Source organism: Scleropages formosus, chromosome 24 (assembly GCF_900964775.1).
Source record: "Scleropages formosus chromosome 24, fSclFor1.1, whole genome shotgun sequence".
Lineage (NCBI taxonomy): Eukaryota > Metazoa > Chordata > Actinopteri > Osteoglossiformes > Osteoglossidae > Scleropages > Scleropages formosus.
The window spans coordinates 12206901-12219753 of record NC_041829.1 but is presented as its reverse complement, the minus strand read 5'-3'; the positions used below and the strand labels follow the sequence as shown (position 1 = coordinate 12219753).

Sequence of the window (12853 nt, the reverse complement as noted above, 5' to 3'; positions counted from 1 at the left end):
TTTATTACCAACATGAGCTTTGGTGTCCACTTTGATGAGGAGCGGACCACAGGTAACGTCTCTGTTGTGGACAGCTCAGGTTTTTGCTGTAATCTCTTTGCTTAATTATTCTCTTAACTCGGTTCTAATAATTGCAATTTTTTCCCTTAAAATAGATGTGCTCAGTTGTTCAGCATTCTGCATTGCTCTGTTGGGAAGAGCACACTATAAAAAGGAAAAAAAAAATCAAATTGTTGAATTTGTTGTTCACTAAATATATGTTTTTGCCTGATCTCTGGATGTATGTCAGCATACACAGTAAAATTCATGAATCAAGGCACTTGAATGGGTTGAAAATGAGAATTCATACATTAGTTTTTACATTTCCATCTTAGGAAGTAAAATCAGTTGTGTTGATAAATACTGAGTTTCCCATTCCTGTGGAGCATCTCCTTATGTTGACTTTTGATCCAGCTAGCTAATTAAATTTTACTGGGTTATTACAAGTCTTAAGGTTAACAGTAAAAGTCTTTAACTAGAGTACTATGCAAATAAATATGCTGTAACCACTGCTATGCTGATGATACTCAGCTCTTCCTCTCCTTTCCACCTCGTGCGTCAGACATCGCCGCACGCATTGCTGCCTGCCTGTGTCTGATCACCACCTCCAACTCAACCTCTCCAAAAAAGAGATTCTTTACCTCCCAGCTGGCCGATCCTCCTGTCACGATATATCGATCAAACTGGACAACTCGCTCACCTTGCCTACCTCCTTGGCTAAGAGTCTGGAAGGAACGACTGACGCGAGTCTCTTTCTCTCAGCACATCGAAGCCACAACCCGGTCCTGCAGATACATCCTGCATAATAGTCGTAGGATCCGTCCCTATCTCATAATTGACTCCGCCCAACTACTTGTCCAGGCCATGGTGACTTCCCGTTTGGACTACTGCAACTCTCTCCTGTGTGGGTTTCCTGCTACTGCCATCAAATCTTTGCAGCTTCTACAAAATGCTGCTGCACAAGTTGTTTTTGACTTGCCAAAGCGTTCCTATGTTTCCTCTACTCGTTTCTCTGCACTGGCTTCCTATAGCTGCCCGAATCAAATTTAAGACCCTGGTTATTGCCTATGAGTATGAATGCGTCAATAGAGCTGCTCCCAGCTATTTACAGGTCTTGAGCAACCGCTACACCCCAACCAGACCCCTTCGCTTGTCTACTTCTGCTCACTTGGTGGTCCCGCGCACAAAAAGGTAAAGCACAGAAGTTCTCGGTTCTGACTCCGTTGTGGTGAAATGACTTACCCCTCTCACTCAGAACTGCTGAAACTGTCTACATTCAAGAAGGGTCTGAAAACTCACTTTTTCCAGACCCATTTTTCCCAAGATCTCTTCAGCACATGTATGGTGTAAATGTTCATGCACCATAACATCATGAGCATCACCAGATAAAGCCTTTCAGCCACTACTCCAGCATTATTTTTGTTTGCTTATGTATCTTATATTTTAAAAAAAAAAAAAAAAAAAAATTGGGTAGGAGGGTATTGGGATTTGTCTATCCTGTGTCTTATGCACTACTCTGACGATGAACCTCGGTCCAGCAAGTAGGTAAACTAGGTTTACTTGAGTCACATGTCTGCAGCCATGGCATCATTTCTCCTTCTCTTAATCATGTCACGCATAATTGTACTTTTTGCCGAGATGTACTGTGCGTCGCTAAAGTTTGGACAAAACTTGCGTCTGCTAAATGAATAAATGTAAACGTGACATCACATCCTAGAAAAAATGTTGAGAGCTCAAAAACAAAAATGGCATAAATTATAATTTTCACGACACAAATGTAGCACTAGCGAATCATGAGGTTTTTTTTCGCCTACTGTGCCGTTTGCAGCGGGGAACCAGCTTTACGGAGCTGAGCTCCTGCGTGCAGCGCGACGTGAGAATTTCTTCCCACGTGTTCGCAGGAAGGGGTGGAGACTGTGACGCAATGAGGGCAGGTAAGACGTGCGCGGACACAGAGTCGCACTTTCCACACACTCGGCCTCCCAGACCCGGAAAACAAAAAGAACAAGTTTGTTTAGGAGGATGCTATTTGGGTCGTCAGAGATAGATTCACTGCATTTCTTCGACATTCTGATATGTACTTTTTCTGTACAAAATCAATGCTGATATCCGGGCGTAATGGATAGCGTAGTAGTCATCAACGATATCTCTGCACTAAGTTTCATATTTCACCACTTGGCTGTTTCTATACTGTATGAACTTATTTTATCGGCTGAAAAACATTCTTAGTATTTGTATTTTACTAACAGTTTGATTCGGGTGCGATTATGACAAAGTTTGCGTTTATCTTAAAATCACACACTGTGGAAACTGCGAATCTCGAAACCGCAGATATCTATTGCACTAGTATTGACGACACCCCTCCTGCGCATGCGCAGAGACTCGAACGTGTGGCGGCTGCGGCGGAGTTGGTTTGCCAGCGCTGTTGCGAAGGTTCGTGAAACTCGTTTATTTTCTGTGACACGAAAGGTACTGTCTGCTCTCTCAATTTTAAGGAAGCGCTCGAGTATTTCAATTATTCTGGGTGTTGCTGTACAGTTTTAAGATGCCATGGTCAGTAACGCGGGAGCATGTAATGTATCATACATGTTTTTTGTTACATTATTATATAAATAATTATTCCTGTGTGTTAGCGTTGCGTGGCCTATTCAGGTAACACGACGCGACTGTATTTAGAAACACCAAAATCATGGACATAAAAAGCTGGTAATGTGGCTGTTTAATCCACCTCCTGTCAGCTTGTCGTTGCCTGTGTGTGTGGATGTTGGGGACGGTCGCGGACACACAGCCCTGAAATTCTGTGTAAATAATTAACTTCCTAAGCTTCTGAAGAGGTGTCAGCTAAATGAATTCACGTAGCTGCATTATATTTACATTCAAAGACATGATCTCTATCATTTGTTAATTGTGTAGGAAAAGGCCGAGAAGAAGCATGAATACATCAATCATGGCGAGTAAACATGGATGGCAAGATTAAAACTAAAAAGGTTTCAGGTGTTAAGCAAGTGGTCGTGTAGCATTATCTGAAAAGTTTTAAAAATCATCGCATCACATCTTCTAAGAATCATTCCGCATGCAGTGAACTTTTCATTCTGAATTTCTTTCTCTCTGAAATAAGCCCTGTGCGTGACAATGTTTTTATTCCTTTTCAAAGTTGCGTCGTTAAGTCACCGCAGAGTTGGTGGCGATAGAGAAGATACAGACCCGTCCTTCCCTGGAGCGGCTCAAGTCGGCGAGCAGAAGGAACGGCGGGTGAGAAAGAGCCGAGTTCGGCGCAGCCATGAAGGTTGCTGTGGAGGGCTGTTGTCATGGCGAATTGGACAAGATCTACGAGACGATCGCCTACTTGGAGCGGAAGGATGGCGTGAGCGTCGACCTGCTCCTGTGCTGCGGAGACTTCCAGGCTGTGCGCAACGAGGGGGACATGAAGTGCATGGCGGTGCCGGCCAAGTACAGAAACATGGAGACCTTCTACAAGTTAGTTCTGTATTTTTATTCGCGAAGGAAGTGTGGACAGTTGTAAGCGGAGAAAGACGACGATAGAAGAATTACGTTGTTGTTTCACCAATGAAATGTATATCAAATGGGACAGGATCGGTTCTCCTATTTAACAAATTTTCCCCGGGTGCTGTTCAGTTGTGCTTTCTTCCAGTCAGAGCAATTTTTAGCTTTGCGCTGGTTTATTTATGTATTTTTTTTTTCTTTTGATTAGGTACTACTCTGGTGAAAAGAAAGCTCCAGTGTTGACTATATTTATTGGCGGGAATCACGAGGCTTCTAATCACCTGCAGGAACTCCCATATGGTGGCTGGGTGGCCCCAAATATCTACTACCTGGGTGAGAATTCTGTTCCATGCTCAGCACAGTTTTCTTGCGTAGAACAAGGTATAAACTAGATTCACCATAGTTTTACCGCTCTTTCTTTGGACTGGGTGATTGTGTTAACGATTTAGGTTATGCTGGAGTCGTGCGTTACAAAGGAGTAAGGATCGGTGGCTTATCAGGAATCTTCAAGTCACACGACTACAGGAAAGGTAGGAACCAATAAACGTTTGCTTTGAAAGTCTTTTATTATACAGCGATAAAGTTATTTGACTTTTTTTTGCTAAAAGTGTAACGGTAAATACATTTGTCGTTTAGGTCATTACGAGTTCCCTCCGTACAGCCAAGAAACTCTGAGAAGCGTCTACCATGTGAGGAATATTGAGATATTCAAGCTTAAACAGGTAAACTGCTTTTGGATATTTGTGTTCTTGATGTGACAAATTTAATAGATTTACTATAAATTAATAATTTTGCATTTATTCATTTAGTTGGAGTACTACTGAAGCTGAAATTTTTGAAAAGCATAATGCAATGTAAAATGACAAGATCTTTATTTAACCCAAATCTTAGGTATAGCTGTCGATCAATTCAGTTACAGCATTTTCAAAATTCACTGACAGCATTGCTTGTGTAACAAAGTCTGTGACTTAATAGCCATTTTGCAGCAGATCAGTATTGTGCTATGAGAAAGTATTTATCCTATTTGGTTTTTTTCCCCCCACATTTGAAATTAAATCAGATGTTGCTGAAGCATATCGCTCCGAACAGGGATTCACAGGGATTCGCAGCTGTTTCTATGGCTCTGGACCTCAAGTAAACCATAGCCATGACTCATCAAATAGAGAATTGAACAGTGGCGAATTTACATGGGAGCTGTCTCTCTGTGACCAAGCCGTAAAATTGTGAATGAGCTGAAAAGAACCTCAGAATGACATCCAGGGACTTTCAGGAAGCTTTTACTTGCAGTCATTGCAGCTGAAGGGGCAATTACTTATTCTACTTGTGCTGATAAATGGTTCACCACATAAGATTGTAAGAGACTTCTGCTCAAATGATATTGAGTATGTGGACTGGAGATTGTGGAAGGTTTTATCTGAAACAACTTCTTTATTAATGGATGGCAGGAAAGTATTAAAAATATTCTGGGGTATTAAGGTTGAGGCAAGAAAACAAACTCTGCCTACTCCTTTGCCAGATCCGACAGCCCATGGACATCTTCATGTCTCACGACTGGCCGCGTGGCATTTACCACTATGGCAGTACAGAGCAGCTGTTACGCAAAAAGAAGTTCCTGAGGCAAGAAGTAGAGACCAGCACATTGGGAAGCCCTGCTGCTGCTGAGCTGCTGGCACACTTGAAACCCTCTTACTGGTTTTCTGCCCACTTGCATGTCAAGTTTGCAGCCATCATGCAGCACCAGGTTGGTATAATCTAGATGTGGCCTGCTCAAAATGCACAGTGTAACAGGAAAGGATTTTTTTTAAAGTGATGAATGAGAATTGCAACCAGTGTGTCTGGGTTTGCATCTGTATACCACATCTGCCTCTATCTCCTTCCAGGCCCAGAGTAACTGTATGCCCCGCACCACCAAATTTCTTTCTCTGGACAAATGCTTGCCACACAGAGACTTCCTACAGGTGAGTGAGTGGAGTCAACTGTCTTTTTGTGTTTTTTATTCAGTTGGTAGATTTTGGAATTGATCTTTCTGAAACTTCTTGGTTTTTGGAGACTGAATGATGAGACATATTAAGCTTTAAAAAATGGTTGTATCTATTCTGCAGAATTTCATTAGGTGCCTGCCCATCACTAATACGCTCAAACCCTTACAAAGGACATTTGCTCACGCTGATGTTAATGTTTGTGTGCCTTTTATCTCTACACATCTCTGTTCCACCTTTTATTAAGACAGCTGGAAATTTACTACTGACTGATTTGCATCGTTTTGTTAACTGCTTCTCCTGGTCAGAATCATGGTGGCCAGCGGTTTGTCCCAAAATCACAAGCACGAGGCTTAGGGGGTACGCCCTGGATGGGATGACACTGCACCACAGATTTACTTATTTGCTTTGCCATTATTTCCTAATGCCTTTAAGGATGTAATCACAATTTTCAGTTACGCTCAGTCTCAAACCTGGTGAAACATATGCTTAATGAATAAAATTCAACATCTTGTGATTAGACTCGGTTCCCATTTTGCCTCAATCAAGTCCTTTTTTTCCACCAGTTTGAGAACCTCCAGTCCTTATCTAAAGCCTGCCTCTTCAGATTCATACCATGTTTGGTGTCCTTAGTAATGACCATAATCTTTTTGCGGAAATGATGGATTGTACACAGTTTTAGTCACTTGTAACTGTGGTGCTTTCATGCAACTTCTCCTGCTGAGGTATACCCCAGTCTATACACTCAAAACAAGGTTTTGAGTCTACAGACTGGGGTATATTTCAGCAGGTCCAGGAGTCCACAGGTCCAGGTCCATGTCCACAGGCCCACAACTTTAAGCTCCAGTGTCCACACCCTGACCTTTCTCCTCTGCTTTGTTCCTTTTTAGTTTTGACCTCCATACAGTGGGATAATAGAGGAAATAATAATAAAGTGACATAATAAAAATTGAGTACACCTCATCATGGGGTAGCTTCTTCTTCTGTACCTGAAAAAATAAAAAGGGATATGCTAGCATAAAACAAAAACTAAGGTTTCTTGTCATTTAACCTCCTTGAAAGCTGGATTTCAGTTCTAAGGGTTTCCTGGTTTGTACTGCCAGTGGCTGAATACTTGAAGCTTCTGTTTCAGTTTCTGTTGGGAGGGTCTTGGTGATTATTCAATTCTCTATTTCAGATTGTTGAAGTGGCTGAGCGGACAAGCTTGTCAGAACGCCTGGAGTATGACCCTGAGTGGCTGGCTATCCTGAAGGCCACCGATGGCCTTCAGAAGGTCTCTCGCAACCACTGGAACCCCCCTCAGGACAATGGTTTGCATTCTCGGTATGATTCTTTCACTGTCACAACTCCAGTGTGTCTAATTACAAACATTACTTGAACAGTTAAAGCTCTAGTAATTTCAGAGGACTCATTTGAATTTGCTTATCTGATGCTAGTACCATTTTGTGTAGCTGCATATGAGTGTTTTACCAGGTGAAGTAAGATAGCTGTAGGCATTTCCTTTCTGATGTTGAAATTTGGTTTTACAGGTGGGACTTCAGCCAATCAGAAGCTGAAATGTTGAATGTAGTGGCTGACCTGGGTGGTGAGCTGCAGATTCCTGAAAACTTCAGCATGACCACACCACCCTATGACCCTAGTCGCCCCCAACCACATCTTCCCCCCAGCTACTCCACCAACCCCCAGACTACTGAGCTGTGTGCTTTACTGGGTCTCACTGACATCTATGCCCGTGCTGGCCAGGGTGGGTCAGCAGGTGAGGACAGAGGTGCCCAGGGTGCTTCAGAGGAAGAAGAAGAGGAGGATGCTCAGAGCACAGGGAGCACTGATGAGCCCAGCGAGTATCTAACGGATACTTCAACCATGTCCAGTTCCTACAATCCGGATGAAATCACCATTGAGGATGAGTGGGAGGAGCAGGAAGAGGATGAGGGAGAGGAAGGTGGTAAAGGCACTGCTTTTGGCAGTTCCAGTCCTGATGCAGTGGTGCCAGAGGGAGAAGTAGTTGATATAAAAAGCCCCTCCAGGGATCTGGCAGCCCACAGGCTTATCCTGCCCTCTCCTCACACAGATCCTCCACTTCGGTTGTCCTTTCCCCTGGACCTACCGGCTCCTTCCCAGCCCACCCCCAGCCCTGCCCAGATTTCACCAGTCCGTGAAAGCTCCAACGATGAGGCAAGCTCCCCACCCCCCCGTATCCCAAAGCGCTCCAGTGGTGAGACGGGAGATGCCCGAACAGGCAGTACTCCTACAATCAAGCGGAGGAACCAGGCTATTTATGCAGTCCAGGATGAGGATGATGCAAACTAGAAACAGGTCTAGAGGTCTGTGGAACTGTTTGTCAGCTTTCTGTTCCTTTCAGTGGAGATGGGAGTACATTTCAGTTGCTGGGTACTTTCTGAAGATTAGTAACTGAAGTTCCCTTAAAAAAAAAAATGGAGCAATTTATTTTATGTAAGGTGGAAAGCTGGTTTTATGAATTTCTCACTGGAGACGTTCAGTCAGGATTTGAATGAACATCAGCTCATGTTTATCTTTTCAGGCTTGGCTTAGAGGTGGCTGTTAAGACCAATTTAATTAAAATATTGTAATTTAATTTTAATGTGTTGCTCACATTCAGATTTTAGGGGTGCAAAGATGGTAAATGTGTTAGTGGGACACCTTTGTGCAGAATTATAGTGGGCTTCTAAAAATCAGGCTTTGGCGTTTCCAGTTTTTCTTGGACACAGTACTGCACCACTCCATATTTGAATACGGGACAGAAAACTTAAGATGGCATTCTTTTACAGTGGTGCTGTGGGGAAAGTTCTACATGCCTTTGTAAAATACAAATGCAGTGTAAAAAGCATTTAGAAAATTGGCATTCTTTAAGGGTCTTGGGCTGCAGAAATACAGGAGATATTCATTAGGATTAGCAAAAGCATTATCAGGTTTTGAAAATTCACTCACACCCCTGTAAAGTTCTTGTATCCTCCTCCCAACATCTTCAGTATTGCCGAAAGAAAACACTACCTCATTTCAGCATTTGATGATCTGAGTACCACATTAGCCTTTTGTAGTCAATTCAGTCTTTTAGCAGTATTGTCAGCATTTAAACTGAATTACCCTTCATCCATTTTTATTTTCACTTTCAGCATAGCTCAAACAATGCAGCATTTACATTTATTCATTTAGCAGACAGTTTTCTCCACAGTGACGTACATCTCATAGAAAATACAATGTGTGCATTACATTAGGAGAAAGAGACATAGTTGCAGATGTGTGATTAAGTACAGTTAAGTTTCTTTCCACCATATGCACCAATGTTCAGATGTGGCCAGTAATGTGGAAATACCACTTCAGCAGCTGATGCATCCAAGATTGATAAAGAGTAACGGCATCGCTGGGTTCAACTCCATTGATTAGTGTGGAGATCAGCTGCTGGGGAGGCACAAAGTCACATGTTCAAATTTAGACAGCTGGTGACTGAGGCTGTGACCATTTCAACTAGTAGTTGAGACTACATATGGTCTTTAAGCATAGGCTAAATATAACTCGGACCTCTTTCTGGGAGATCTGGCTGCCAACATTTTTTTAACAGGTGTTTGTCGATCTGATAACATAGAGATGCCTCTTCCTGGGTGGAGGCAGTCAAGTTTGCCGATTTTGGAAAGAAGCAACTATACGCTGGAACAAATTGAACCTGTAATCTTTAGGACCAATGGTAGCAGCTCTAACCACTAAGCCACCAGCTGTCCATTTTACAGGAGATACCTTTCTTGCACCTATTCACAGTCATCCAGGCTGGGATAAAACAGCCTGCAGCATTAGATGTAGAATCTCAGCTGGGACTTCTTGCCTGCTGACCAGCAAATTGAACTGCTTACCATCTCCACCCCTGTCTTATCCAGCCTGTCTTTGTCATCATTACACTCATTTTTGTTCACGTCCCCTGTGTATGTAGCCCAAGTCTCCATCTAGCAATACACCCAATTTACACTGGTTCTTCTCACTTTCTAGAAACACTGCACCTTTAAGATGGTCAGCATTAACCCAGCAACAGTACATTGAAGCCCTCTAGAGGAGGTAGAGGCCTTTATCAACCTTGGAAAGGTTACAGACAGATATAGTAACACTGTTGCCAATGTTAAGGCAAGGTAAAATAATCATCCTGTAGAACAACATCTGAATGCTTTAAGGAGCTATCCATGAACACAAAGCTCAAGTTGTGTAAAGTCAGTCCTATGTAATGGAGCAGAAACTTGGAGAATAAACTAGGCTAGAGACTAGCAATCAAACTAAAGAAGGTGGCACAGGATAGCAGTCTTCCACAAATTAGTGTTTGCTTCATCCTGGGTGAGGGGCAAGGTCCAACAACTTCTATCTATGAGTGGTCTGTAACAAGCAAAGGTTTATGGCTTGCTCTCCTAGGACAGAATTTTTACCCAGGGTCTCTCTGAGTATGGAGTTGTATCCTACCTGAAGTAAAAGAAGCCTGCAGTTCTTTGTTTTTTCAGATCCTTTGTGGCTTCCTGTCTGGTTTTAGGCCATGCCCTTACAAAAATTATGGTACGCCAACCATTCCTGGGAAGATTTAATACTGTTTAGTGTTCTCCATTTTGAGTCACAACCTTTTAACCCGACAGAAAATTGGATTACCCTGAAAAGCACAGCCACACCTGCAATCCTCTGCATGAACTACTCCGTGTCCTACGTCCCTCATCCCTCTAACAGAGGTGAAGACACAGGCCCGCTCATCTCTCCACAATGGGAATATTCTGTTTTCCCTCTCCACCTGCCTTACCTGTCATCTTCTGAATTCCTTGTAGTCTCTATCACTCCCCTGATCACACTCCTGGGGATTGTTCTGTACTGCCCCCCTGACCCTCCTGGCTGCTTTCTGGATGATCTCAACATCTCATTGACCTCTCTCCCATGGGACAAGACTCTGTTGATTCTCTTGGGTGACATCAACCTGCATGTCACGGACATTCATGTATGCAGCCTTCTGTCACTCCTACAGTCCTTTGACCTCTCTCTGTCCCAGTCCTCTCCTACTCACAAAGCTAGTAACTGCCTTGACCTTGTCATCTCTTGAAACTGTGGCTGTCTTGTCCTCTGTTACTGCACTGCATGTCTCTTATTTTTTCATCTCCTTCCAACCCTGCATCACCACAAGTAACCGCTCTCATGCTTTTGCACCTTCTGTCACCCTCTGCTGCAACCTAAAATCTCTTGTTCTCGTCTCTCTCTGCCACACTATTCTCTCTCCCTTCTGCTGCACAATTCTCAGAGCTTTCCACAGAAAAATGCTACTAAAGCTGCCTTCTCAGCCATGTCTTCCTTTCTAGACTCTTTCTGTCCTCTAATGTCCAAACCAGCATACCCAAGTTTCACCCCGTTGCTATCAGATTTACTACGTGCCAACAGGACTCCGGGATACAGAGCGACAATGGTGGAAATCAGAACTTCTCATGGATCTGGAAGTTTACAAGGATCTCCTAGCGACCTTCCACTCTGCTGTTTCTTCACCATCTTCAAGAACAAACTGCAGTTTGCAATTAACAGAACCACACAGACTCTTTGCCACCTTGTCATCCCTATTCTGCACTCCCCTTCCTTCCTATCTCACTGCTGACTACTTTGCCTTGTATTTCAGAGACAAAGTCAACTCAATCATGGGCAAATTGTGTGCATCCACCTGCCCCTATCGAGTTGGACCTCCCTGCAAAGTCACGCACTCCACATTTAATCCCTTGTCAGAAACTGAAATCTCCGACCTCCTGCTGTCACGCAGAGCCACCACCTGCTCCCTTGATCCAATCCCTTCACCATTCCTACAGGGCATTTCCCTGCAACTCACCTCTTTTATTTCCAAGGTCCTTGCTCTCCTCTGGCTGCTTCCCATCCACCTTCACAACTTTCCTCATTTCACTGCTGTTAAAGAAACCCTCTCTAGATCCTGACTCAGTCCAGAACTACAGGCCAGTCTTCCTCCTCCCTTTTCTGTCAGAAATTCTGGAACAGGGAATTTATGATCAACCATCTGCATTCCTCACCCAGAATGATCTGCTTAATGGGTATCAGTCTGGATTCAATATATGTTATTTGTTATGTTATATTTTATTTCAATATATTTGTTTAATGGTGTTCTGCTTAAAAATTTAAGCGCGTTTTATGCACCTCCTCGAGCGATGAACATCGGTGCATCAAGTGGAAAGTAACAAACTTGGTTTATTTAAGAGTCACATGTCTGCAGCCATGTCTCATTCTCCAAATGTAATGCACAAATTGTATTTTTGCTGAGATGTACATCGCTTTGGACAAAAGCTTCTGCTAAATGAATAAATGTAAATGTAAAAATTCTTGAATAATGGGTAAACCTTTATGCAGCTATCGGTCTGTATAGTGGTTCATATGGTGGACTGTGACAAAGTAACTATGCTTATGTAGAATCATGTGTCTGCATCCAAATCTATCCTCCTCTTGATTTAAGGCGCTTGTGTGTTTCTCTGAGATGTACATCATGTGATGGTGAAATTTCTGACCTCGTACTCTCCCTCAGAGCCACCACCTGCACACTTGATCCCATCCCTTTACCTCTCCTGCAGGCCTCTGTTCTGCACCTTATTTCTTTTGTCCATCATTACTTTTACTTCATTGCATTTAGCTGAATATATCCTAAGCTCATTCATTACTGGCTCTCCTCTGGGTGCTTATCATCTGCCTCCAAAAATGCCCACATCCCACTGCTGTTGAAGAAACCCTCTCTGCACCGAAACTTGAAAGTGCCATCCAGTCGAATCCAACTGTTGGCGACTACTCGCATGGTTTTTTTTTTTTAGGCAAGGAAGGAACAGATCCTTTTGCCAATGCCTTTTTCCATCCATTTATCCAGGTTGCAAACCGTGTTTCACAGTACAAGGTAGGTATACCTAATAAAGTGTATCCACTGTTGGTATGCTGTATTGTAACATCTGCGCAAAGGGATTCAGTTCCTTGAATCATCTTATTAATGGAAGCTCTGATTTCTTTGTATCTAGTTTTGTCAACTTTGATCGTCTTGCTTAAATTGTATTTAACATTTTACCTAACTACAATGCTTTGTTGCGAGTGTGTTAATGTTCCTGTACAGTATTTAATCAATTTGCTTAGGTGTTTATTCTGTGTTTGCTTTTGACTGGCGAACATCTAGGGATGGGAATTGTGCTACTGGGGATCAGCTTGACGGTTTGCCTGTATCTGGTCTCCATGATTTTACTGCCCTGCAGCTGCAGCAAGACTAAGAAAAAGAAGGCATGCACATGTAACAGACATATATATAGCTTATATATATACAGTACTGTAGCTAC

The 12853-nt window shown here is 42.9% G+C and overlaps 1 protein-coding gene across 3 annotated transcripts; it reads left to right on the top strand.

Annotated features, from left to right (window-relative positions):
• The first annotated feature begins 2398 nt into the window (after window positions 1-2398).
• Window positions 2399-8692, top strand: dbr1 (debranching RNA lariats 1). Of its 3 annotated transcripts, none has more exons than XM_018726468.2 (9): window positions 2399-2472; window positions 3194-3516; window positions 3752-3876; window positions 3993-4073; window positions 4180-4265; window positions 5060-5284; window positions 5424-5501; window positions 6700-6845; window positions 7052-8692. In XM_018726468.2, exons 2-9 carry the CDS (start codon window positions 3320-3322, stop codon window positions 7830-7832), a joined length of 1719 nt encoding a protein of 572 aa, XP_018581984.1. In that variant the 5' UTR covers window positions 2399-2472; window positions 3194-3319; the 3' UTR covers window positions 7833-8692. The 3 variants fall into 3 exon arrangements, with proteins under 3 accessions (XP_018581984.1, XP_018581985.1, XP_018581986.1); XM_018726469.2 differs by having other exon boundaries at window positions 2442-2508; XM_018726470.2 differs by lacking the exon at window positions 2399-2472 and adding an exon at window positions 3008-3033.
• Window positions 8693-12853: the final 4161 nt, after the last annotated feature.